At 37.4% G+C, this 25,559-nt stretch overlaps 1 protein-coding gene across 3 annotated transcripts in view; it reads right to left on the bottom strand.

The window, feature by feature from the left end:
• INTS6 (integrator complex subunit 6) overlaps window positions 1-25,559 on the bottom strand; it is a 46,770-nt gene that overhangs the window by 2,518 nt on the left and 18,693 nt on the right. For 2 of the 3 annotated variants that reach the window (XM_075086261.1, XM_075086269.1), the window contains 14 exons: window positions 23,684-23,773; window positions 14,839-15,022; window positions 13,669-13,794; window positions 12,712-12,866; window positions 9,703-9,855; window positions 9,431-9,563; window positions 8,845-8,939; window positions 8,284-8,394; window positions 6,479-6,694; window positions 6,244-6,370; window positions 4,845-4,987; window positions 3,951-4,185; window positions 2,853-3,221; window positions 2,285-2,378 (listed from right to left, as the gene is read on the bottom strand). In XM_075086261.1, coding sequence (XP_074942362.1) covers window positions 2,285-2,378; window positions 2,853-3,221; window positions 3,951-4,185; window positions 4,845-4,987; window positions 6,244-6,370; window positions 6,479-6,694; window positions 8,284-8,394; window positions 8,845-8,939; window positions 9,431-9,563; window positions 9,703-9,855; window positions 12,712-12,866; window positions 13,669-13,794; window positions 14,839-15,022; window positions 23,684-23,773 — 2,231 coding nt within the window. The remainder of the gene's footprint in view (window positions 1-2,284; window positions 2,379-2,852; window positions 3,222-3,950; window positions 4,186-4,844; window positions 4,988-6,243; window positions 6,371-6,478; window positions 6,695-8,283; window positions 8,395-8,844; window positions 8,940-9,430; window positions 9,564-9,702; window positions 9,856-12,711; window positions 12,867-13,668; window positions 13,795-14,838; window positions 15,023-23,683; window positions 23,774-25,559) is intronic. The other variant, XM_075086271.1, reaches the window with a different exon arrangement.

Here is a 25,559-nt window from a genome sequence, read left to right as displayed (position 1 = left end):
TCTTAGTGCTAGGACCATAAATGGATTGCTATGCCAATGCCAGAAATACTGAAGACCTGTCCACTACATAGGCTAATTTTTTAGCCCTTTCCTAAATAACTCTTCATGTTGTGCATCCAAAGTTATAGCCATCTATTGGGAAGTCACATTTCTTGTGTTCAGTAAGGACTCCTTGTAAGTACTAATACTACCTGCTCAGGCTGCGCCAAATGTGTACCACTAAGCATAAGAAAAGCCTCCGTCAGAATAGAAACAGCCAAGATTTTGAAATTGAGATGTGGTATCTCCTCATCTTTAATATTTTTACAATCGACTGAAAAAAAAAAATCCATTGTCTATCCTATCCTGATTCCTGCCTCTCAAGTATGATAGCTTTTCTGCTATCAGAAGAGGAACTGTGGGGCAGCTTCCAAAGGAAGCTGAAAACTGGATTGTTTTAGAAATCTTCCTCTCTCTCAACTCTAGTGGATTAACCTCCAGAATTGGATGAGGACTGTTTTTAAACACACACTTTCTTGCTGAAATGTTAAGCATTTCTTAAGAGCTTTCTTAAGTCTGTGTTCAGAGTCAGAGCTCCTTGGATCAGGGAAAGAGAGCAGGCTTCCCAAGTTTTAATTGCATTCCATGGCATTGCAGAGGTCAGCTATCAGTTAACAAAACAAGACTATCCTGACAACACTGGAAAGCCTAGAGATGTTTCCTTCAGGCAGCAGGGAACCTTGGTTAAATGTGATAGCTTGCCTGGATAAGGAAAGAAGCAAAGAACTGCACAGGGATTGTAGGCAGTGTTATCCTGGTGGATAAAATGGCCACGCTATAAAAATCTAACCAAGGAGAGAAGAGGAGGGAGAGACATTAAGTTGGTCCTACACTCAAACCAATAAAAATTGAAGTTTAACAACTGTCAAGAACAACAGGATTGCCACCTTCTTCCACCAGTAGATACAGAAAACTGTTGGCTATGGTGAGAGATGGGATTTAATTCTGATGCATCCAACAGCAACACTCAACTGCTGCCAGATTTTGTAGGGAAACAGTCAGCTTAAGATAACTAGAATAGAGAGGCTTTGCAACAGACAAGAATTATACATGATCTAAAGAGCCTAATTTTAGAGGTGCAAATATTCCAACCCCACTAAGAGCTGCTACAGACTCCAGGAGCAACAGTACTGTTCTGCTATGCTGAGACAGTAAAGAAACAAGTGCCATCTACAGGCTATGGAACAAGTCTGACAGGTGGCATAAAAAAGACAGATCAAGCAAAAGCATGATAAACTAACAGTTGCTGTAGGAAGAGCATGGTCTATATACATCTACATGCCCCACTGTGCTGGCAGTAGAAGGCTAGAAGAGCTGTACGGATGTCCAACATTCAGTGTACCTTAAACTTGGCATGGTTTTACCCAAAAATTGCTTTGATTTTTATTTAATCAAAATTTGTTTAGTAATGCCGCAGGGAAAAGGCTGACTACTACAAAAACAGATTAGAGAAAAAAAAATCAGCTGTTCTTTGAGGCTTCTGAAATAAGCCTCAAAGTTACAGTTACATTTATGATCCAAGCAAGATGCTGGAACTATTAGTTCACTTCAATTCAAACACTATAGGTTCCAATCATAATTACATGTTTCTGCTTTCTTTCCTCTTAGTAAACTTGTAGAAGGCTAAGCAAGCATGATCAGTCTAAGGATGCTGTAAGGAACAGTTTCTACCTGGGTTAACAACACTGAGTTTAAGTCCTCAGCAAGTCTCTACTCCAGTGACAAACCACCTCCTATTTCCACAGCCTCAGACAGGACTACAGTATCTCTGAAGGAAAAATATCTGAAGAGCAGAGACATATCTTTATGGAGCATACCTGGATCTCAAAACTATTTATAGGACAAGATTCTGAGCTGATGCAGAACAATGAATTTCAGCTGTTTCTGAAAGCCTAATTCACAGCAATACGCAGTTCCGTCAGTTTTTTCAAATTAGCAGCATGCTCACACTTCAACGATTTTCTCAAGTTACCATCTCTTTCTATACCATTTTCCATGTACATTTATGGCGATTCGGCAGTTACAGCTGCTAACATTTTTAAGACAAAGTCTGAGGCAAAAAGGCGACCTTGTGCAAACAACACAACAGGAAGTTTACGCATTTCTGTTTTTTCTAGGGAATTATTTACTTGCCGTGCAAAGCACTGTGTGGCAAGTTTCAGACAAAGAACCACATAGTTGTCAAGCAGTTATTTACGGCAGTACACGGTGAGTTTTGTAAGATTAGTACAACTCAGTTACCTACCTTGAAGCTTCTTTAATAACATTTTGTAAAAATATCAGTCGGGTTTGTAAGCTTCCTTGTACATGCTTCAGTAAAAAGAAAATTCTTTCATACTCTTAAAGAGAAGAGCAAAATAACAGGTACTTAAGAAATGCCCATACAGGTATCTGTTGTAATAGATCTGAGTGAAATCTTAGTGAAATACCACAGATTTCATTCAGCTTTTGTAAGCTTTTAGGATATACCTCCTATCTAACCAGGACTGCAGCAGTGACATACTGTTTAATGAACACTAATATTAAAAATCACAGGATACTGCAGTTTAGGATATTACTGGCACACCTAACAAGCTAATTCTAATACTGATACTATAAAAACCCATGACTTTCACGAACATTGATAGGTATAGCAATGTTTTACTCACTCATCCAGGAAGTTTTTAACAGACATTTTACAATAAATCTTTTCAGCTATAAATTTATTTTGCTTCAGTCTCACAGTTCAGTGTTTTTCTAAAATAGTGACTGAATATGAATTCTTTGTCTAGCTCTCACATGAATCACCTGGAAGACATATTAGGTATACTTACTCCTTCCTGGTTTTCGGATCTCTTTCATAATTTGTGCTCTGAGCTCTATATTAATCTCTCTGGAACTTCTGCAATGCATTGGTTTTTTCCCTTTGCTTGGTGAAGACATTGGCAAGTTCTCTTCGGTACTTTGTTCTTTACCACCTGATTCCTCATGATTCTCCAAAAACCCATCAACATTCAAGTTATTCCCTAAATGTTCATGGCCTACATCCTCTGTATGAGCTGCTGGTCGATCCAATGAATTGAATGGAGAAGAGGACATTGAAAACTCTGAATCCACAGTATTTGGGAAATCTGATGAAAGTGGGTCTGTAACGTGATTCTCAACTACATCATCCATTGTAGCCTCATTATTTGTTTCTGATGCTGAAAAAAAAATAACACTTGCCAGTTTCACATTCTTCATCATCTCATAAAAGTCACTGAGTCAGTTTAGTATTATACTCTTATAAAGCTATGCTCCAGCTTCCTTGTCTACTGTACATGCTAGGTGTAAGAAAACATGTTTGTGGGTTGTAACACTGAGCACATTACTGTATCTCCTAGCAGTTAATGGCTTAAAAACCCCACAGATATAGTCTTTATATGAAAAGGGAAATTGCTATATGGACTGTCATCAAAAGAAAAAGCACCTGTAAAATGTGGTTTTATGACATGATTGTCTTTCCCCATTAAATTGAACTGGCTTTTTAGTTTAGTTTACCTTAACTTTAAAGTTTACTTCAGTGCTGAACAGTGAGCAAGACTTACACAGAAAGGGAAGTGATTCACTGCACCACAGCAAAATTCAAATTAACTTCATGTTGTGATACTTCTGGAGCATCTGAAATCCCAGGCAAAGGAAGAACATCCTTCTGACCGTTTACATTGCCTCCTCACTTAATACAGGAAATACATTGTTTATACTGGGAAGTTCATACGCAAAAGACTGTCTGGAGAACTATATTAATTCTTTCTGTAATTTACTCCAGATGCACTCTTGAATATGAGGGAAAACATTGCCACATTTGGGAAATCAGCCAGTGGTATTGCTACAGCAACAAGTTTTTTGCATAAATTAAAAAACAAGCGCTCTGAAGATGAAGATTCACTTACTTTTGTGAATAGGAATAGGTTTAACAAGGTCAGGCTGTGCTTGTGCGATTGGTGTTGGTGGCCCTTTTCCTCCAATGTGATTATTCACAACTGGGGGAGTTTGCGGTCGACCTCTGAGCAGGGGGGACATACAACGCCGTCTTTTCGGAATCCCTTGCATATTTGGTTCTCCGGGTCTTTTATGTTTATTTTGAGGTCCCGATACAAATTCATCTGCTTCATCTATCATCATTCCCTATAATTAATTTAACGGGGAGAATAAGTTTAAGCCAAAACCACAAAATATAATTAATCCTTTGACATTATGATGATATTTACTGTGTATAAGGCAACTATGTACTACATGCCATCATGCACTGAATTCTCAACTGTCATCCAAAGTAATACCAGAAAACCATATCAAATCCTTCCCAGACTAAACCGATGTGCTTAGGGCCCTTACCAAGCAGTCTGCCAAGACAACTGAGTAGGATGTCAAGCTTCCTTTTCAGTAACTGCAAAATGACTCAAACATTTAAAAGACAAGCTCTAAATGATATTGGTAATTTGGTCATGTCCAAAACTGATTTGGACAAAAGGGAGAGTCCACGATCTCAAAGTTACAGCAAGGTTTTTATGGGGGAAGTTTGGTAAAGGATATATAATTAGGTATTAGCTATACTACACGACAAATGTATTTCATTTAAATATAATTCAGAGGCATAATACTGGTTTCCAATATAGATTGTCCTCCATAGGACATTATTGATGGAAAAACATCAGAGAGACTCTCTTGTAAGCAGCACTTTCCCAAATATTTCAAAGTGTTTCTCTGATACATTGCTATTTGAATGGTTTAATCAGCAGCACCCACTCACAACAGCACATTTTTTAAAAAGCATTACAGAAAGTCACCTTTTTGTCCAATTTGAATGGATTGCCAAACGTATGAAGCCTTCGTGGTTGATCAGGATCAAGCTCTCTGAGCGGAGAAGGTATTTGTTTTAGATACTCCTGGTAGTTTCCCATTTGTGCTATAGGTACACTGTGAACTTGATCTATCATAACAGAAGGGTTTATTAATACGTGATACTGTTCACCTTATGAGAATTTAGACTATATCCACTCCACACCTCCAAGTCTTCATTCTCTCAAATGCATTAACAAAATATTTGTGCAAAACTCACCATTATTATTGTCTAACCAGTATATATAACATCATGTTTTGAGTGCAGAGAACTTGCTCAAATGGATCAGTATGCCTTGTGTATTTGTCATTATGACACAGAAATAAGCAATAGTTGTCATGCATGGATGTTAGTTTTCCAAAGTGTCCCATAACTTTTCAATGAGGTAGGAGAGGTAAAAAAACAGACTGGGAACAAATAACTAAGTCATTACTACAAACAACAGCTACATTAATGCATAGTAGTAACGCCATGCTACATACACCTTTGATATAACTCTACCCAATTTTAGCCACCCAAAATCTAATTAAGACTAGCATTTTCCGAAAGCAACAGTGATTTTTGTAATCTGTAACAAATTCCTGAAATACACAGGACCTGATTCTGAACTTCTTATGGATTTAGTTGAAGTTGTCAAGCCTTTCATCACGCAAAACATACACTAGCAGAAAAAACCCTAACAGTTTTTATGTGGTTTAACCCCCTACCCAAAGAGCAACTTCTCTGCATTTCACATTACATCATCACTTGATCACAAATGTTAACCTGATCTAAGAGGTGGCAGGACTAATATAACATACACTTTCACTTGTATTGATTGCCCTTCTAATTTTCTCCACTTACTTCATAATCTTCTGTTTGTTAAGATGCCATAAAGCAGCTCCAGAAGATACAGTAGAAAGGTAAAGCAATAAATCAGACTGAACTATTTGCTGTTGGCTTAAGGGGCAAGAGAGTCACACTGGCAGCACCGAGTGAGCAAGCTTACTTTTCCACTGCTCACATCCCACTTCTATGCAGTGAGATCGTAATGTTCAGAACCGCGCTGTGATTTTAAGATATATCATGAAAGTTGGGGGAAAAAAAACCAGTGAACAAAGAGTCTTACGTAAAAGCCCAAGTCTCCTCCTATGGACTAAGGAAGGGCAGTGAATCCCCATCTTCTCTATCCTCACCATTTTTATTTCCAGTAAGTTATTTAAGGAAAAAATTCTAAAACCCAAGCCATTTAATGGCAGTATAGGACATCCACTAAGTTTTAAAGAACTACACTATTTGTTACAGTCTTCATTGTTTTTTAGTACCAATCATATCACAGTCAGGCAAAAAATAAACTGTTATCTAACCTTCATCTTGTCCTTTGAGGAACTTGCGAGTACTCTTCAGTAAATTAGATCTCATTCGTGTTAATTGATCCAAAAGATTTCTTCTGGGTATGTCATAAGCATTTCTAAAAGTCTGAGGTTTCAAATCCTATGGTTCCAGTAAATAAAGTTCCAGTTAATACCATGTATGAAACAATATCTAGCATTTCAATGGAAGTATATTGAAAATAACAACATTACACACAGTGGTGCTTACCTTATTCAGGAAAGCTATTTGGAACCCAGCATACTCCTTCATATTGAGGTCTAGAGGTCTATGAGGAATTTCCCCAGTAATCCCCTGTAGCAGATGTTGAAAATCGTTCCTATGTGCCATAGACAGGTTGTGTGATCTGCTTCTGACCTTAATTCCAGTCTCTTGCGCTACCTTTTTGCCTACAGAGCCAATGACTCTATCGGACTCTATTTTGGCCTTAATTTGAAATAAATAAATAAATAAAATTGACAATACGCTCTTAAAAGGATTAGTCAGACTTATTCATTTTAAATTCCTACCTAGAAGATTCAACAATGTGCTAATATACTATGACGACCATAACCAGGATGAGTGCTTAAGGAGTGCTTAATACATAACCACTTAATGCTTTCTACAGTTTTAAATACAGAGAACAGTTTGTGCCTAGGTCTTCTGCATATTTCTCCTCTGCTGCCCATTACGGTATCTAAGCACCAATATGCATGCAATGCTTTTATTTTCATAAAATGCCATAATTTAACTAGTAATTCTCTGCAAATCTATCTGTACTCACATAGACTGTTGTACAATAACAGCTAAACACTAACTCTCAGAAGACCGATTCTCCCACAGCTATAGTTGCAATCGGTCACACAATGGTATTAACTTTTTAAAAGCTCAGTATGAACAGTCGTAACATTAATCAATTTGAAATACATGATAATACCCGATTCTGTTTGACTAGACAGACCTAACCCCAATATTATGTTCTATTTGTACGAAAATTAAACATGTTCATAAACACCAGCTTTTTGGCAGAATACAGTTGAAAAAAGAGCCAAAAGTAATTTAGTAATACACCTGCCAATGTTAGTATTGCAGTTCCACATAGATTTGTAGACTACTCAAAAATTGAGTATGTACTTAAGAAGATCAAGTCTCTACTGGCAAATCCTTTCAGAAGTTAGAAAAGGTTTAAGTACAATTGGCAGTGCATGTCATTACATTTTAGGAGTCTAAGGTGTCTAGGTTGAGAGATTAGTTCACAGAATACTGAGCAATACAACTATGACTTGATATACTGTAAACTTCAGGTTTGCTTCCTTAAATAATCATTTATATTAATGCTTTAAGAAAAAGCTGGTCCATAAGAACTCATTAGCCAAGTTACAAGTACTTGCACTACTGTTTCTTGAAGTTTTAAACCTACTGCATTATTTTATCATCTTGAACAAGAAAGCTTAACATGCACAGTTCAACAAAAGTGGAGGTAGCAGGGCAGAAATGCTTTAGCTGGTGCAGGAGACTAGTCAAAGATACGGGCACTATTCTGAACACAGTCAACAATTTCAAAAGGTCACTTGCCACTTCTAGGTTGTATCCTTATTTTAGATTCTGAATTATGTCAATTTGTATTTACTGACCACTTCCCATTTCATTTCACAAGCCAAAGAGAGGACACTTTCTGATTCAGATGCATAAAGTACAAATCTCTATTTTCTAAAAAAAAATATGCTAGAACATATTTAATATCTAATGTAAGGCAACATGTTTTCTTTTGGACAAAAGTATGTTACTCTGTGTACAAAAAAAATCTCAATTTGTGCCTCCATATCTATCTTTATAGTCCAGTCTATAAAGTCTATATTTAAATGTCAAGTTTTCCTTCAATTCAGAAAACCAAAATGCTTTTTTGCTAATTGGTTATGGGAAGGTATTAACTTGATCTTTCTGCTCTTTTCATCTTCAGAGCCATTGAACTTGAGTATTTTAAGATTATCCTGATATTAGAGTAAGTTTTTACTGCTCTTTTGCTTCAACATTACCTGCTGACTCAACTTTTTGAGATATGAAATGACACTGTAACTAAGTCCATATTCCACATTGTCAGCTATCAGGTTTGGTGCTCCCATCATTCTCACAGCTTTCTTCAAAGGCTGAAACATGTAATACATTGTACAGTCATATTTAAATGTTGTACACATACTTGAACTAATTGTATCCATATCAAACAGAACCTGAGGTCGTCAAAGTTAGAAAAGAAAAACAGACTTTCAGGGCAGCATTGTTTCATTGTTTTAAAGCATTGTTCCATTCATACAGAATAAATTATTAACAGATACATAATTTTTATACAATTATATAATATATAACAATATATTATCTATAGTTATATGGAATATTATTATTTAGATTATGAAGTTTTCTAACATTCACGTCTCAAGCCTTCCACAGGACTCCAGTGAAAATAGTATCATTATGCATGAAGCTTAGCTATTCTCTTAAATTAATACATATTCTACTTGAAATAGGGAATATACCCATAGTGGAAAGATAACGGTAGTTACACAATAAAACAAAAATTTTAACACAGTAAGTCATCTTACCCCAAGATAATAAGGAGGCATTGTCTTCAAATAGCTTTCAAATGACTGTCGCCATTTCAATGTAGGCTTTGCCTTGTGTACTTTAAACAAGTCATCTGATGGTCATAAAAAGAGACAAAATGAAAGGCTTGTCTAGACAGCATTGCACCTTTTTTCTAATAAAAGAAGCTCTAAGAAATGCCAATTCCTCAATGTTTAAATTAATATATATATTTTACCACATATATATATATAAAACTAAATACACACAAACAATGTTGCAGCCAAAAGAGGGAACCTGATAAATTATCAAATTGAACTGGTAATTGAAACAACAGATTGGGAAAAATGGCTAAAATAATGAAAAATGTGAGACCAAAAATTAGCTGAAAGAATAATGATCAAGTAAATCCTACACGTTGAGTCTGAGTCATAAAGGTCAGCCAATTGGTGACAAGTGAAACAAGTTACTGATAACAAATACTGTCCAACATTCTACTTTTCTACAGGTGTGATTAATACTGGCATTATTGCAGAAATCTATTTAGATGAGATCAATTTTTCAATTGCCTACTACCTAAGAAAATTTTTATGAAGTGGTATTTACCTAGCAATGGAAGGAGGACTGGATAATTGTAAGGCATCACAAATAAATTCACACAATTCAGCGCTGTACTAGCTTTCAAGTAACCAAAAGGATGACCAAGTTCACTGTATTTTGCACTATTGCTCACATATACCTGCAATAAAACACATTATATTGTCTGTAAATCCAACGTATTGTGTGCTGAAATTTTACATCCTTTTCTGATTATGAAATAAAATCTACGAAAACCAGCATTCTATAAATAACTTCAATTCAGCATGTATTCTACTTGCCTGCCAGCAGGTCTGAGGAGATTTTCTTTCCAGGATAAACTGGGTCAGCGGTGAAGGTTCTAACTCATATTTATCAAAAGGCAGTTTGTCAATGACCATCGGTTCACAGTCGGTACAGGAAAATTTCACCACCGGATGAGATGTGCGAGGTGGCTAAACATAAGCATTCCAGTGTTAACAAGTCTGCACAACGATTAAAATGCAATTGTGCTATGACAACTGAAGTAATACAGGTTCTTTGAAAACAGACATTTTTAAGGAGCCTATTTAATACAGGACTCCTGTTTATTGTTAATGAGTCCTAAGCAATTAATTTATGATGTTAGTTAGTATTGTCTTAAAATCTAAAGGAATCTTATTTTCTAAATAAATGCCAATTATTTTATCTAAGAAGGCAGAACGGTATGCAAGTAAAACTCCTCGCGTATACACAATACACAAAAACTTTGCAAATGGAAGTAAATCCCAGTGGGGACAAAAAAACCCAAACATCTTCAATGCTACTCTGGGCCATGCACATTTTTATTCTCCACAGAAGCAGGCACTGTTCTTTTGCGTTTGCCGACTTCCTCCAGCACTTTTCCTTCTTGGCAAATAGAGTTACAAAATTCAAACTGAATTATAATTACCAAGAGCAGCATGAATTCAGAAAAAAAACCAAGCTTTAGAACTCACATTTTAACTAGGCCTGTGAAAAATTATTTCAATTCAAGCAGTTTAAGTGTTTGGATTTTAATCTTTTTATTAGTCACAGGGAAAAGGTCTTTGTGCCTCGATTTTCAAGTAGAAGTTAACAACATATTTTAGATTTCTTTTGCGGAAAGGAAAATCTGATTTTTTCTGTGTGATGAAAATTGGAGCAGTACGCCTTCCACTGAAGGGTTTTCAGGAGAGGAACATAAGCTCTTATACTTACCCTGAGCCTCCTCCAAGGCCACTACAATCTGGGAAAGAGCTCAGCTGGGAAGCCTCCTTCCATTTACTCTCTTTACAGGAAGGTAACCAATAAATATATAAGATGAACTAGGGAAACTCGGGGTTTCTTGGACCTTCCTACCACCTCACCTTGAAAGTAGTTTTCCTACGTCTAAGTTCTAGCCTTTTCCTTTTAGGATGAGCCACCCAAATGTTATCTGCCCACAAATATGGTCTTGCCTTGAGTGTCTCCACTCTGAGGAAGGTGTACTGTCCAAGTGCATACAAAAGATGAGGCCCAACCAACTGAAGGAACTGCAATTCTCTTCAAAGAGGATACCTCCAATAAATAGTTATGGTAGAGTTTTTGACCAAGCCATGAAGCAGTTATACTAGAAATAAAAAGGCCGCAAAAGAAGTTGAAAGCTAAGGCTTGAGAAGTCCAATAACCCTTGGCTGGAGAGCAGAACTATTTTTACTGCAGCGCAGTGGGAGCAGCCATTTACATATTGATCTGCCACCATGATTATTAGCAGCTTTCATATACATTTAAGAAAGTCTTGATAGTATCATTACGCAAGTACAAAGAACAGTTGTTGGGGTAGGACTGTTTGAGACAACTCCACTGTGGATCAGGCAACAGGGAGGAAAAGAAAAATATCTAACTGCGGACTCTCGAGTAGACAAGAGTTACAACATATGCTAAGTTTTAACACTGTATTTTCAGAACAGTGAGGAAATACAAGCCTTGAAACACTCAGCAAACTCAGCTCCACAGCACTGCATAAGGAAGGTTCAACGTGGAATTCCAATTGATGTCAACATAGAATTTAGCTGCATGTACAATAATCCAGTCTTTATGCAGTTGAGAACTATACATGCTACAACCGAAAGAATTTTTTCTCATCTTCTTGCCATGTGGGAAAGTCAACTTCATGTTTTTAGCAGATTTAGTTCAACAACTCTTCACTTGGCAAGATCTATTTTAGCAATCTCAATCATGATCTGCAGTAGCAGACAAACTTTACAGTGAACGGAGGCAGATATGCCATTGATAATGATTACAAGGAGTACACAGGACAGATTTCCTACAGAGCAGCTTTTTAATATCCAGTACACAATGAGGTTTTGTTTTTTTAAATTACTGTAGATTTACTTTTACTTATATACGCTAGTTTGCCTTGTAGTTAGTTCAGAAGGGCATCTGCATACTTCAATGAATGTGGCCACAGATGCCAGCAAGATCAAACCTGCAAATATGACTAAAATTTCATACTTGTATCGCTCCTCAACCACCTGTGTTTCAAAGAACTTTATATATTTTTCAAATAAAGATCAATGAATTTGCTAAATTTTAACTTTTCACGATCAGCACAGTAGCTTCAGATGAAAAAACATTTCAACAAAAACCATCACAAAACGTAGAGAACAATTATACAGTTGCATTATTTCTATTTTAATTATTTTCAAATATTAGCAGAAATAGAAAAATACATTATATTAACAATTAGTTCTCAGACCAAACAAAAGGCAGTGGCATATATTCTTTTATGGAAAAAACTCAAATAAAATTAATTCTGTGGGTAGTATTTTAAAAACCAAGATGCATTTCTCTATTTGGGATAAATTCAAGGTATGGCTACACTGAACAACAGCAGATGAAATTATGTTCACCTGCTAGAATTAAGACAGCACTATCACAAGGATTCAAAATTGGGAAGATCATACTATATTCTATTAATACGACCTGTGAGGCAATAGAATTCAATAGTCTATTATCAAAGGGCTAGTTTGATATTTTAAGAGTTTGATCAGAAATGTTATGTGCACATACTAGGCCAACAAATCTGTTGTAGGCAGTTTCTTAATGCTTCAAGGTCACTAAAAAGCAAACCCCACAGTATTATTTGCTCATCAGCAATTTATCTGAGATAACTGCAACATGTATTTACATGTGTCATTCCCTCTCAGGTCACACTGTTTTTACAGCTGCTACAATGAAGTACCTATCAAGATTTAAAAATCAGTGAATAGGAAACCCTGGCATATTCCCCTAGACACAAACCCTCTGCTTTATCTAACTTCAATACGTACCAGTGTTGGAGAATTTTGATCTGGCCAAAAGGATTCAGGAACAGGCCAATGACCTATAGGAACCCCAGTTTTAGGGTTTGGTCTGACATAAATAAGTTTGTGACAGCTGTGCCAAGGTTGGGGTCCAAAGGGTCTAGATATATCCACCTGCCCATCTACAGAAGAAAAAGGCTTTATGAGTCAAAATAGTGTTAAAAATCAAAAAGAGTATTAAACAACTTCTGTGAAGACTTTAAGAGCTATACCCTTAGGGAAGCTCTTCCTGCAGTTCATGTTTTTAAGAGCAGCAGATAGTTGTCAGTAAACAAAAACCCGGAAACTGTGAGAAACCAAATAAGCACTGAATGTTTACAGGATCAGAGCTGAGAAAGCCAGTTATCCGGAGCCCTCACAATAAGAAGTTTCTTTCTCCTCCTGTTGTCATTACCAGACAACCTTCAAATCTCCATGCACAAAATTGAAACACACAACTAATACTACTGGACTAACTTTTTATTGCAGCAAAGCAGGATTAAAAAATTTCCCACACTTCCCAGTAATATCCTAAGCCATTTAGAACAAGAAGTTAAGGCTGCACAGTTGTATTTGCTATTTTAATTCTTAATGCAGCCACTTTATGACATTAAACAAAAAAGGGTAAACATATAAACCCACAGTATTTCCATATCAAGCTATTTACATTTCTAGCTGGTTGAAAACTACTGCTTAAAACTCATGAACCCATTTAATTATGCTTGACATGAACAACTGCATTTAAGACTACCTGAGTAATATGACCAAATGCAGTATTTTGAATAAGTCCACAGAGTTTCAGACATAGCAGGCCCTTTTTGTAGTAGTGTCTTTTAAATTGCATCAGTTTACCTTTTGTTTTGGCAACTATTACATTAAGTTCACTAAATTATATTGACAGTAATCCCTAGCATTTGATATCATAGTGTCAAAAATTTCAAGTACCATCAATTGGTGAGGGATCCGGCCCAGCTTTTTCAAAATTTATTACCACTCCACTTTGCACTTTTTGCACCAATGACTCAAGACACTGATTCAGCATTCTTGGAGAGCACACACAATAAGATCGACCTAAAACGAAACAGCCAAGGTTAAGGTTGTTCAGTGTTTCTGCCCTTATTTGAACTTGGATGATACAGAACTGTTCACCCGCCACACAGGTTGATTTATGTACGGATCACTGATTTAAAGCTTCTCCCAAACACTCCCTCTTTGTTTAAGCAGCAAGGCAGCCTAGTGATGCAGTGACAATGTTACATGCACCTCATTGTAAGTGTTTGGGTTTAGGCCCTTAATGACTTCACTCAAATTCTTGGTTGCATTCATGGAAAATGGGCTCCCCCTTGTGACAGACATCAACACTTAACTGTCCATGAATTTCAGTCAAAGTACTGTATAGTATATTAGTAGAGTAGTAGTATATTAGTATTAGGCTATATCAGTAGAGCCTACATTACAGGCAGAAAGCAGTGGAGTCAAATCTGTTTGGAATGCTTTTTAAATCTCTTTGCTTTCTATCACATTCCCTCCGATGCATGAGAAGAATCATTGTGGTTTTAATATGTGATGTAATCAAAAACTTTTCCAAGCAATTTATAAAATTAATGCCTGAGTTTGATCTGGAATATACTTTCTACGTGATTAAGAATATGAGTTATGATGGAGATAAAAGTTTCAATTTTGCAGAGTTTTTATGCATTCTGCATTGCAGAAATTCTGGTTGCTCTAGAGGAAAAAGAACAAACCAACCCAACACATTTCCTTCACTTTTGGCTTCTTTAGATCACAGTATGACAGGAATTTAGCAAAACTGTGCAGCAGAACAGACTCAATTCTTACAATTTCTAATTCTGATACCAAGGTGCATTAGAAAAAGTTTTCTCTTCTAAAAAACTGCTAAAGAAAGTAGATTTACACTCCTCCAAGACAGGTTAAATTGTCTGTAGCTTTAATGCAGTAAGTGTCTTTAGTTTTGTTATATCAGACTTCTGAGTTTTTCACAAGTAATATAAGAACTGAGAAACACTTATTCTACAACATATACATGATTAATAGAACTAAACTGAGTTAGTTTTCATTTTCAAAAGTATTGTCAAAGGAAACCAGGGCACCCACCTCCTGTGACTTCGCACATAGGTGTGATTGCAGAGTCATCCACTGGTACACCTGTCATCTGCTCCGATTCCGGTGCTGTGATACCAGGCAAACGGAGAACCAAAGCAAATAACCTCTGATCCCATCGAAAGGGTTCCTTAGTCAACTCACTTCCAGGTAGAGGAGAATTGAGAGGTAAATGGAGCTGAAAAGGAATTTAAATTTGTGAGTAAACTGCTTTAAAAAAAATTCACTTTACACAGTGATGGCAATTCACTCTATATAAACACATTTATAACCTCTCCACAGATATTTATCATTTGATTCAGGTACTGTACATTACAAGCAAGACAGCCATCATTTAATCAACACTTCAAACATTTCAAGGCAGCATGATGCACAAAGTTGAGAGTTACAAACCAAGTGGGAACAACCACTTTTTAAAGCTGATCTAAACTTCAGAATCAATAGGATGTTTTCTTTAGAATTTCAGCAGTAAGAACTACTTCACTGCAGCAGTCTTTTGTTCAAAGACCCTTCTGCAGAACAGGCTCATTTTCAGTTCAGTCTTTTCCTTGATTCAAGATAAAAAGCACAACTGAATGAAAAGGTAATGTTAATCTAAGACTCCTGCAGAAGAAATATAACCTAGGTATAGCTGCTCAAAAATCTCTGGCTGCCAGGATCACCTACTCCAAATAACTCAGCTTCAACGAGTGAACTAACATGGTAGTTATATTATAGAACCCGAAGGCAGGGGTTTTACATAGCTTGGGTATATCCCACAACTAAACTCATGCCTGTGCTTTAAGTGAAAGCCAGAGATAAAGATTAAAATCAACACTGAAATGCAAAATGAGTTCTCACTTTTAAGTGATAGATACCAATAGCCACAGCTTCCCATATAAGGAAGAATTGTTAGCCATGTCCCATTGTGTTGCCTCAGTCTGGGAAGAACTACAAAAAAGTTTTAGTTCAAAATATTGAAGATACCATCCAGGGACACACAATACATGGGAGCATTTCTTTTTGCTTTAATTCCCAGAAGAGACAGTAAAAGAGATTCAAGTTTCAGGCTTCAAGCATGCTGCACTAAAGATACAACAATGCTCAGGATATTATTTATTAATCACTAACAGCAACAGCCAGAGAGACTTAACAGAATATCTACAATTCCCAGGGTTAGTGGTCATTTTATAACTAGTTAACTGAAGCAAGAAAAAATAAAAACCAATGCTTTAGCTTCAAAGGGACAGCACAAAGCATTTAGAAGACTCTAGCCTCTCTTCTTGCCTTCAGATAGCTGACACAGATTAGCAGGGAAAAAGAAAGCTTATCAGAACATTCAACTATAGAAGTCCTGAACAGATAGACTAGACTTATAACAAGTAATTACCAGTTTCCGAAAAATTTGATAGATCCCCGGCTGATGATACCACTGTTGGTACAAGTTTAATTCTCATTTCATCTGGAGCACTGCAGCCGTAAGGGGGAAATAAGATCCCCAAAGCAATGACTCAAGTGGTGCAGTTTCATTACCTAGCCAAATACAAGGGTTAAGCCCAAAAGCCGAAGCAAACTCAGTTTCTCAAATGTTTTCCTTCTCATGCAGCATCCAAAAAAAATTGCAATTCTCAATCTCAACTCTCTTAACAAAGGAAACTACTAGTCTGTTCTAAAAAATGGTGCAAATCCACAAAAGCATCCACAACAAATTGGATTCATTTTTAGTACATAGTGGTTAGTCAAGTTTTGCAACAAGCCATTGAAAAAGTTCTTTTGTTTGCTTGTTTTTAAGAGATGAACTTGAAAGCATCAAACCTAATTTCCAAACTGGAAACCTCAGCTATTTCTATCTACATAATTGCAAGCATCTCATATTGGGAAAAATACACATCTTCGTGTTTGAAAAATAATCACTTTATTCACAGAATCACAGGTTGGAAGGGACCTCAGGGATCATCTAGTCCATCCTTTCTGGGAAGAGCACAGGCTAGACAAGATGGCCCAGCACCCTGTCCAGACGACTCTTGAAGGTGCCCAACGTGGCCAAGTCAACCACTTCCCTGGGGAGATCATTCCAATGGTTGACTGTCCTCAGTGTGACTAATTTTCCTCTTGTGTCCAATCGGAATCTCCCCAAGAGCAAGTTGTGTCCATTCCCCCTTGTCCTCTCCATGTGACTCCTTGTAAAATGGGAGTCTCCATCTTCTTTGTAGCTACCCCTTAAGTGCTGGTACATGGTGATGAGATCCCCTCTGAGCCTCCTTTTCTCAAGGCTGAACAAACCCAGCTCTCCCAGCCTATCCTCATATGGCAGGCTTCCCAGTCCTTTGATCTTGGTGGCCCTTCTCTGGACCCCTTCCAGCCTGTCCACATCCTTTTTTGTATAACAGGGACCAGAACTGTACACAGTACTCCAGGTGTGGCCTGATAAGTGCTGAATAGAGTGGGATAATGATTTTTGATACAATCTCAAAGCCAGGAACAAACCCAACGGATCCACTCTCATAAGAGGAGCAAGAATCAGAGCACTTTTGACTTTTCAGCACACCTGATGCCTCTGCCTGAATTTCTGCTTTTGCTGGTGCAAGTAGAGCGCACATGTGGGAAGAGCAGCTTCCCCCAAATGTTTCACACGAAATTGGTCGAAGGGCACCCAGCTACGTAACTGGTTTATTACTGATTCACATGCATGTGTTTCCCCTTTTCACACAAAGCCAGAAATGCCAGCCTGGCAAAGGAAACTCGGTTGAAAGAATAGCCACATTCTTAGTAAATTGCCTAGAATCTTGACTATAAGAGTTGCAAGAACTACACTGTCCTCACTTGGGGCTATTATCAAGGAATGCCACTCACCAAATTTTCCTACTTTCATCTGACTGGACAAAAAATTAACTACACCTCTGAAGAGTGCATTTAATCTGCAAAACATACCTATGTTACAGCACTACTTTTCTTCAGGCAGCATATATACATTTTTTGAAGATATATTACACACAGATAAATAAGTATCCCATTGGACCCTGTACCCACACTATCCTGAGTTCAGTTTATCTCAAACTACAAAACCTTTGACTCAGCTGGTTATATTGAGGGAACCCCAAAACCAAACAGTACTCAAGAGCAGGTCATTGCATTATGTACATATTACTATTAGAAATGTTTTCAAACTGTAGGATGGCATGCAAATCCACTAGCATCAAGTCAAACGTCCTCACTTTCTTTCTCACAGTTTAATTCCAGTTAAATTTAATACCCATGTTACTTGAGCAGCTACAGATTCAAACCAGGCCTCATTCTCTACAAACATTATTAACTTGGTTTTCTAACCTCCAGTTACTGTTTTTTAACTGGTATTGTATTATCACAGCGACTGCATACCTAGCAGAAAATATTGTGGGCTTAGAAATGTACATCTTGCATTTCATTTCTTCCCCATGCATATTTCAATACAAAGGCACGCTCAGCTTTTCCTTTGACCTTCACATTGGTTGTTGAGAAAAAGATAGAATGAACAATTTAAAGGGAGGTTGTTTACCAGCAACGGACTTCAACATGTTGTCTATATATAATCACACAAAAGCATCCTCCCACCTTAGTACTAAAAACCAGCTGTTTTGTCTCAACACTGGTTTGTAGGAGCACAAACCCTAACATTCCCAAATGCCATAATGCCAGAGCAAGATAGCAGTGCATGCCTTATGTCCCTCTTCCCTGCCAATCCACTAAAGTGTTCAAGAACAGAAGGACTGGTAGACAACCTGTTCCTGAAGAGATCTTAAGAGAACCCTGTTATTAGTGAGCAGGTAATTTTTTTTTATTCTGAGCCCTTGTCTCTACACACATTTATGCAATCATAAGCAGCAGCACAGTTTAAAATCCTCAAAAAACAGCAGAGGATCCTAGGGACCCTAGCCTGAATAAAAGCTAGATCAGCATTAGGAAACTCTGCCGTGGCATGGTAGTTGGTGAAAAAGCGCAATGCTCTCTGGCAATGACTGCACATACAGGTTCATGCATTACAGTGGGCAGCACTAGCACTGCTTAAACTTTAGTACCCAGGTAATTACATTTTCCATGTTCAGAAATCTCATAAAAGGTTGTTACACGATTAGGTACCCAAAAATATCCATACAGACAGTCAACTTTGCCTTTTTTTAATCTAAAAAGAATCTTTAAAAAATCTATCTGCAAGTAGCTGCCTTTGCAGGCTTTTCTGGTACCCATAAAAAGACAAGACACATCTTACATTCCAAGCGAATGCAGCATTTCATCCTTAGAGGACTGAAGGACGGGCAACAAGGTTCAAGCCCAGCTGAGAAAACAAGCCCTTGATAGACTGAGAAACTCTACTTAGAGTTAACAACAGTGTTATGTTTTCCTGTCTTTTTCCATCCAATCATATGCAGCTATAACCGAGATAGAAAGCCACCAATTGTTCTTCCATAGGAAATAAAATCATGGAGACACACCAGGTCAAACTGACATACCATGTCAATGACATTATATACTTGGCCATTCTGATGATAGCATTAACCATAGTGTCCACTTACACTCAGCTGCTGCTTACACAAAATTCACCCTCAAGAGCTTTGGGGGTCAATGCTAAATGCTGTGATCCTGGCAACTGCTGCTAATACAAATAGCATGGGGAAGGAAGGACAGGAACATATAACTAATGAGATCCCCCATATTTCTTGCAGAATTTGTTTAGAAATCAAGATTTTCAGCTGGAAGAACTACAATTAAAATATTATGGAGCATTTACAGTTCCTGATTACTCTTGAAAGTAAGGACCTGGTACAGTTGTTATAGTTATTACATCAGGGATGCAAGATGATCAACCCTGGGAAGGATCATTGTGACAATGTCAAACAGTTCTGGGATGAGGAGTCCAAAAAAAAAAAACACTGATTCCTCGTGTAGGACTCTTACAAATGGAAGATCAGAATGACAACATGCAGAAGACAAACAGCATTGCTCATGCTTTTTGTGTTAGTAGAATCATAGAATCGTTAAGGTTGGAAAAGACCCTTAAGATCATCAGGTCCAACCACTAACCTATCACTGCCAAATCCACCACTAAACCATATCCTCAAGCACCACGTCTATCCTCCTTTTAAATACCTCCAGGGATGGAGACTCAACCACTTCCCTGGGCAGCCTGTTCCAATGTTTGGCAACCCTTTTGGTGAAGAATTTTTTCCTAATATCCAACCTAAACTTCCCCTAGCACAGCTTGAGGACATTTCTTCTCATCCTTGTTTGCATAATCATTCAACAGAATCTATCAATTGGTCAATAACCCAGTTTCAATCTTGCAAACAGGAGCTATGCCTCTTAAAACAGAGGGTACATTGGAGGAAGACAAGGGAAGATAGCCCAGCAGCTGCAAAAATGGAGAAGTATGACAATTCATTCCATAATATAAAGAGGAATAAGAGAAATCCCCTTAAGGAATTAAACACTTGTTAAAGGAAAGATCAGGAAAGGGCTAAGACTGAATTTGAGGTATCGGGCTAGAAATAAAAGCCACCCCAAGAGGAATCCATAGTATGAGACCAATAACTAATGATGGTATTCCAACAGTGTAAGCCCATCTCTTCCTCAAGTTATGACTGGGACAAGTGAATCCAGGGAAAAATCTGGTCAACATGCCATGCTGGATGTAGAATTGACATTGGTGCTCTTCAGTACATCAGCACTGATGAATTAGAAGTTAGTGCCAGAAGCGACAGGACTGAAAATCCTATTAACTTGTGCCAGTGGAGATAATTGCATAGGCTGCATAATTTCTGTCTTCAGTCTGAGGAGCCACTTCCATTGGAGACAAGGTAGTGCTGAATGGGTAAAGCTCATTATCTGCAAAACCCATATTAAATTCCACAAAGGAACAGGACATCTGAAGAATTCAGCCAGAGCTCTGAAACAGGGTTTAAGGTTGACCGCTTAACACTAGGGCAAATGACAGTGTTCCCATAGTGATAAAGCTGATTTCATTGGTAAGAATGCAAATGTTCATCTGAATGTCAAAGCTTTGAGAAAACTTGCCTCCAGGTTCCATGCTGGCTTCACAGGCTTTCCAAAACCAACATTCTGTCGGTTCTCTTGTATATAAGTTTTAAAAGAACTAAAAATATACTGCCTTAGCCATAAGAACTTTACACAGGAAGTAAAAACACTGTTGTCATAGCCAGTGGGATATGATCACTTCCAACACCAACTCTGAAAAGCCTCTCCAAAGTCAAACCCAAAGAACAGAAGACATTTGAAAGCAAATGAAAAGCTTTGTTAGTGAACAGAAGAGCAACAACGGACTTCCATATCTCCAGGGTGCTGTTACTGTATTAATTCTGCTTCATTTCTGCATGTCCAACTTGAGACGTAACTGTAAAGGATGCTCAAACTACACTAAGAAGAATTCTGATCAATAGGACACATGTTGACAAACGCAAAAGATATCTCTGAAAGACAGAAGCATCCTTGGATGCTTTGTTCCCCTGCTCTTTGATAGCATTAGGTATGTTCCTACTGGCACAGCTATGGCAAAGGAGAAAAAAAAAATCACATCCATTGCTGGGTATGAAATATATACCCTGTAAATACATATGGAAGAAGACTCAAAGAAACTTGCATTTTGTCTTGCAGTAAGAGCAGTGGTCACTTTCAGTTCCTCCAGAAGGCTGTGCCTTTAAATTTGCTCATTTACCAAGAAATCATTTGTTCACTACCATTAGTAGGGCAGATTCTGCATTTTTTTTTCAATGTAAGTTACAACAATTTAAAGATGTGAACGTGTGACCAAATGGTTGCCTGACCATAAGATGTCTTCTTGTGAAGACTAAGGTAAAAAAGTTGTACCCAGATTTGAAGGAAAAGGGACAAAGAAGTGCTGCCTGTAAAAAATCATGACTCTTGCTGTAAGAAAAAGAGCTCACGACAGCCAATAGAACTTTCTTACCTAAATCATTTCTGATAAATGAACAAGATGAAAAGAAACTTAATGTAAAATCATAGAACACATTAGTTCACGTTAGAACACGTAGTACACATTAGAAGGGAGACAAAGGTTACACAGTCCAGAGCCTTCTGATTGCTCACGGCCTTGTCCAATTCAGTTTTGAGCATCTCCAATAACAGCGATCTCACATCCACTGGACAACCTATGCCCATGTTCAGTCACCCATGCAATTAAAATTTTTCTTGATATCCAATCCGAATTTCCCTTGTATAATTTACAGCTGTTGCCTCTCACTTCAGCCCTGTGCACCTCCAAGAAAAGCCAGGCTCCCTCCCCCATTAAGTTGTTGCAGATGGTGGTAAGAGACCCCCCCACAGCCACCGGCTTCTCTTCTAAAGGCTGAACAAACCCAGCTCTCAGAGCCTCTACCCAGGTGTCATTTGCTTCACCACTTAAGCATCTTGGTGTCCCTCACTCCAGGATGTCAATGTCAGATTTTAGAAGTCTGACATCTAACAGCAGAGAAGTTGCTTCTCCTCAAGGACTTACACAGCTAAGTGACTACCCAGTTAGCTCTTTAAAAAACCCCAACCAACCACCAGTATTCTGCTGCTAACAGCACTAAATGCTGTAGATGGCTCTAGAAGTGTCACACTACCCTCTGTTTAATTAACATTTGCTCACTGGCAATCACTGTAAATATGAAGCTGCTGTTCTACTCAGTATTTTGGACCACACCAATCAATCACTGGATTAAGCTGAAAACAGCTTATTGGGTAAAAAATATGATGAAAGTGAGGTTTTTACAGACAACCTACTTGGTATCATTGATCCAGGCATTCCCTTTCAGTTACTGGCTATGGCTATTTGTTAGTAGTCCACATAAAAGTATGAAGTCATTTAACTTTCTTCCTCTAAGGCAGATACATTACAAAAACACTCAAATACCACTTTCCATACAAACAACTTCTGTAAGTGCTGTAAAAACACCATATAATAAAGTATTAGGAGAAATTTGAGTAACTAACGAACAGCAATGTACAAGTTAATCTGTAGAGTCAAATGTGGCATACCACACGGGAAAGTCTGAATCCTCCCTTCAAACTTTTAGGACAGACCTTTGGATATTAGCCTTTTCCCTGAAAAGGGAATGAACTTAGGGATTTTTTGTTGGTTGGTTGGGTTTTGTTACTACTGCATGGAATGGACACTGAGCTGGTCAGACCAACCTCATCCCTAGTGATCTCTTTTTAAGGAAAGTATTCAAAACGGCCAGTAAGTTAAAATAGTTCAGTGCTTCGGCATTTGCTATCACTCTGAGTTTGCCAGAAGTCTGAGCAGGTACTCCAGTATATTAAGATCTGGTGTTTTAAACTGCTCTACAGATTTAATTTGAAATACATTACTTCAGCTTTTATCTTGGATCATAAGGACACTACTGATTTGATTATAATCACTTTAAGAGCCCAGTGTGAAAGAAGTTCGTATTTCACATACTCCCTAGTGGGAAGTGATTTCCTTTGGGAAATCACTACATTAATTTGGGTCTATACATAAAGAATTTAAATCTAGACCTGTTAAACACATACATGCTTTACAGAAATCAATTTCTTCTGCTAACATATTTGAAAAGCCATGAACTCCCTGGATAGAAACAGTGAACTGAGTCCACTAAACAGACCAACAGTTGTACTATATGCTTCTGCCACATGTGATAAGGAAAAAGAGCTATTCAGATTTTTGTAGTACTATTACATAAAGTTACCTGAAATTAAAAGGAAAAAACATGCAAGCTTAAGCTATTAACAGCATACTTTTGAGGAGTCATTTATGCTCCTACTGTAAACAGTATTCTAAGACAACATTTAGTACACATCATTGTAAACAGAGGTCAGATCTTACCTCTTCCTGTATGCCACTGGTTGTAGTTAATTTACTTCCATCAGTAACTGTTATAATTATTGCTGGCTCCAGAAAAAAGGGGTTTCGTCCCTAAGGGGGGAAAAAAGGGGAATGTCCTTTAAAATGCTGTGACAAATTTGTAAACTTCTGTTCAGTCATTAAACAGCCACTGATACCCACCAACAAAACAATGAGGCCTGAGGTATTTTTTCTCATGTACTATATAGTACAGTCCTATACGGTTTTGACTTTTTGCAGTTAGGCCATGTAAAGCTACACACTTAATATATCTGTAATCAATAAATGCATACAAAAACATTGCAAAAATGGTTAACATAGGACTTAAAGAACAATGTGTACTGCAGTATTCTGACAAACTGGCAGCTAGAGGAACAACTGCCTCTTTAAACCAGAGATATTTCCAATTCCCCCTACTCTAGGGTTGATTTTGTGTGTGATTTAACTACTGTGTGACCACCTAAAGCATTTGCATAGTACCTTGTGATCACAATCCCCGGGTTAAGAACTAATACTCTATATACTAAGGAAAACTCTGACATGAACAGTACCAGTTACCTTTTGACCAAGGTTATTGAACCATGCATGCAAAACTTCAGAAACAAATACTTGAAAAGTAGATAAACTTGCTATATGAATCATTTAAGATAGAAACATATACAAGGTAAGACATTCTGTGATCCCACCATGACATTCAACTAGTTTAGCTGTAACAAAAAAAACTTGGTCTGTTATTGGCACTTCCTTTTCCTACTGCCAGTATGGTAGGAGCCTACTGTACCTCTGGAAAAAACAGGACCCCAAAGTAATCCACGGACACGTGAACTCCATGCCCAGGTAGCACGTTCCACTCTAGCTAGCGTTAAAGACGGACTGGATAAAAGCCACCACAAGCTTTTCTTTAGTGGGTCCCACTCTCCTATTGCCAAGCTCAAGGCCTTGTTTTTCTTTTTCAGGAAACAAAGAAAAATACAACTACACCCACAGCCTAGTTCTGCTTATAAAGACAAACTATCTCAAATACTTATTTACTCCAGAAACATGAACAGAGAACTAGTAAGTTTTAAGAGAGAGACCTTTTCAATCCATTTTTTTACAACCCATTTAATAAAAAGGATCATCTACCAATTGCGTAGAGCAAAAATATCACCTAACAATTTGAAATACATTTGGTGAGGGTTGGCCCATTTAAAGTGGCAACACCACATTTACAGTGATCAATTAACTCTATGTTAACAGAAAAATTAAAAAGTTATTTGCTCAATATTTGCTCAAACCTTACTGAAAATCCTACAATTTTCTTTAAAATAGCGTACTCTTACTACAGAAAAAATTATGCAAAAATAAAATTAAAACAGTGAAGATCAATCTCTTCCACAAAAGCTAAGCTAGTTCATAATCCAATTTAAACAATTACTCAAAAGAATTTAAGGACTCTCAAAATACACTCAATTTTAATTAAAATAATTTCCTAAGAATATTTAGCCTTATTTAATTCTGAAGAACAGTTATGGTATGTTATTCTGCCAACTAGTAGTTCACCACAACTGCAAAACATCAGCTGGAAGCTAATTACATTGCACTGAAATAATATTGAAAGCAGGGTTTCTAACTAGAGGAAAAGGATACTGTTCTCATGAGTACTGAACATAAAAATACTTTAATCCTATTGCTAGTAAATGGTTCTAAGAATGAAATGACAATTGACAAAAATATTTAGATGTCATAAGCAATGCACTTTAGGTCAATATTCTGGTCCAATTTGAAATATATTAGAAATTTAGTCTGACAACTGCTATTAAGATAATGAGGATATCTGGATAAACACTTTTGTGTACCTCAACTATAATCTTTTTCA

Source organism: Phalacrocorax aristotelis, chromosome 1, assembly GCF_949628215.1.
Source record: "Phalacrocorax aristotelis chromosome 1, bGulAri2.1, whole genome shotgun sequence".
NCBI lineage: Eukaryota > Metazoa > Chordata > Aves > Suliformes > Phalacrocoracidae > Phalacrocorax > Phalacrocorax aristotelis.
Note: the sequence above shows the minus strand (reverse complement) of the source record. Positions and strands in the feature narration are given on the sequence as shown.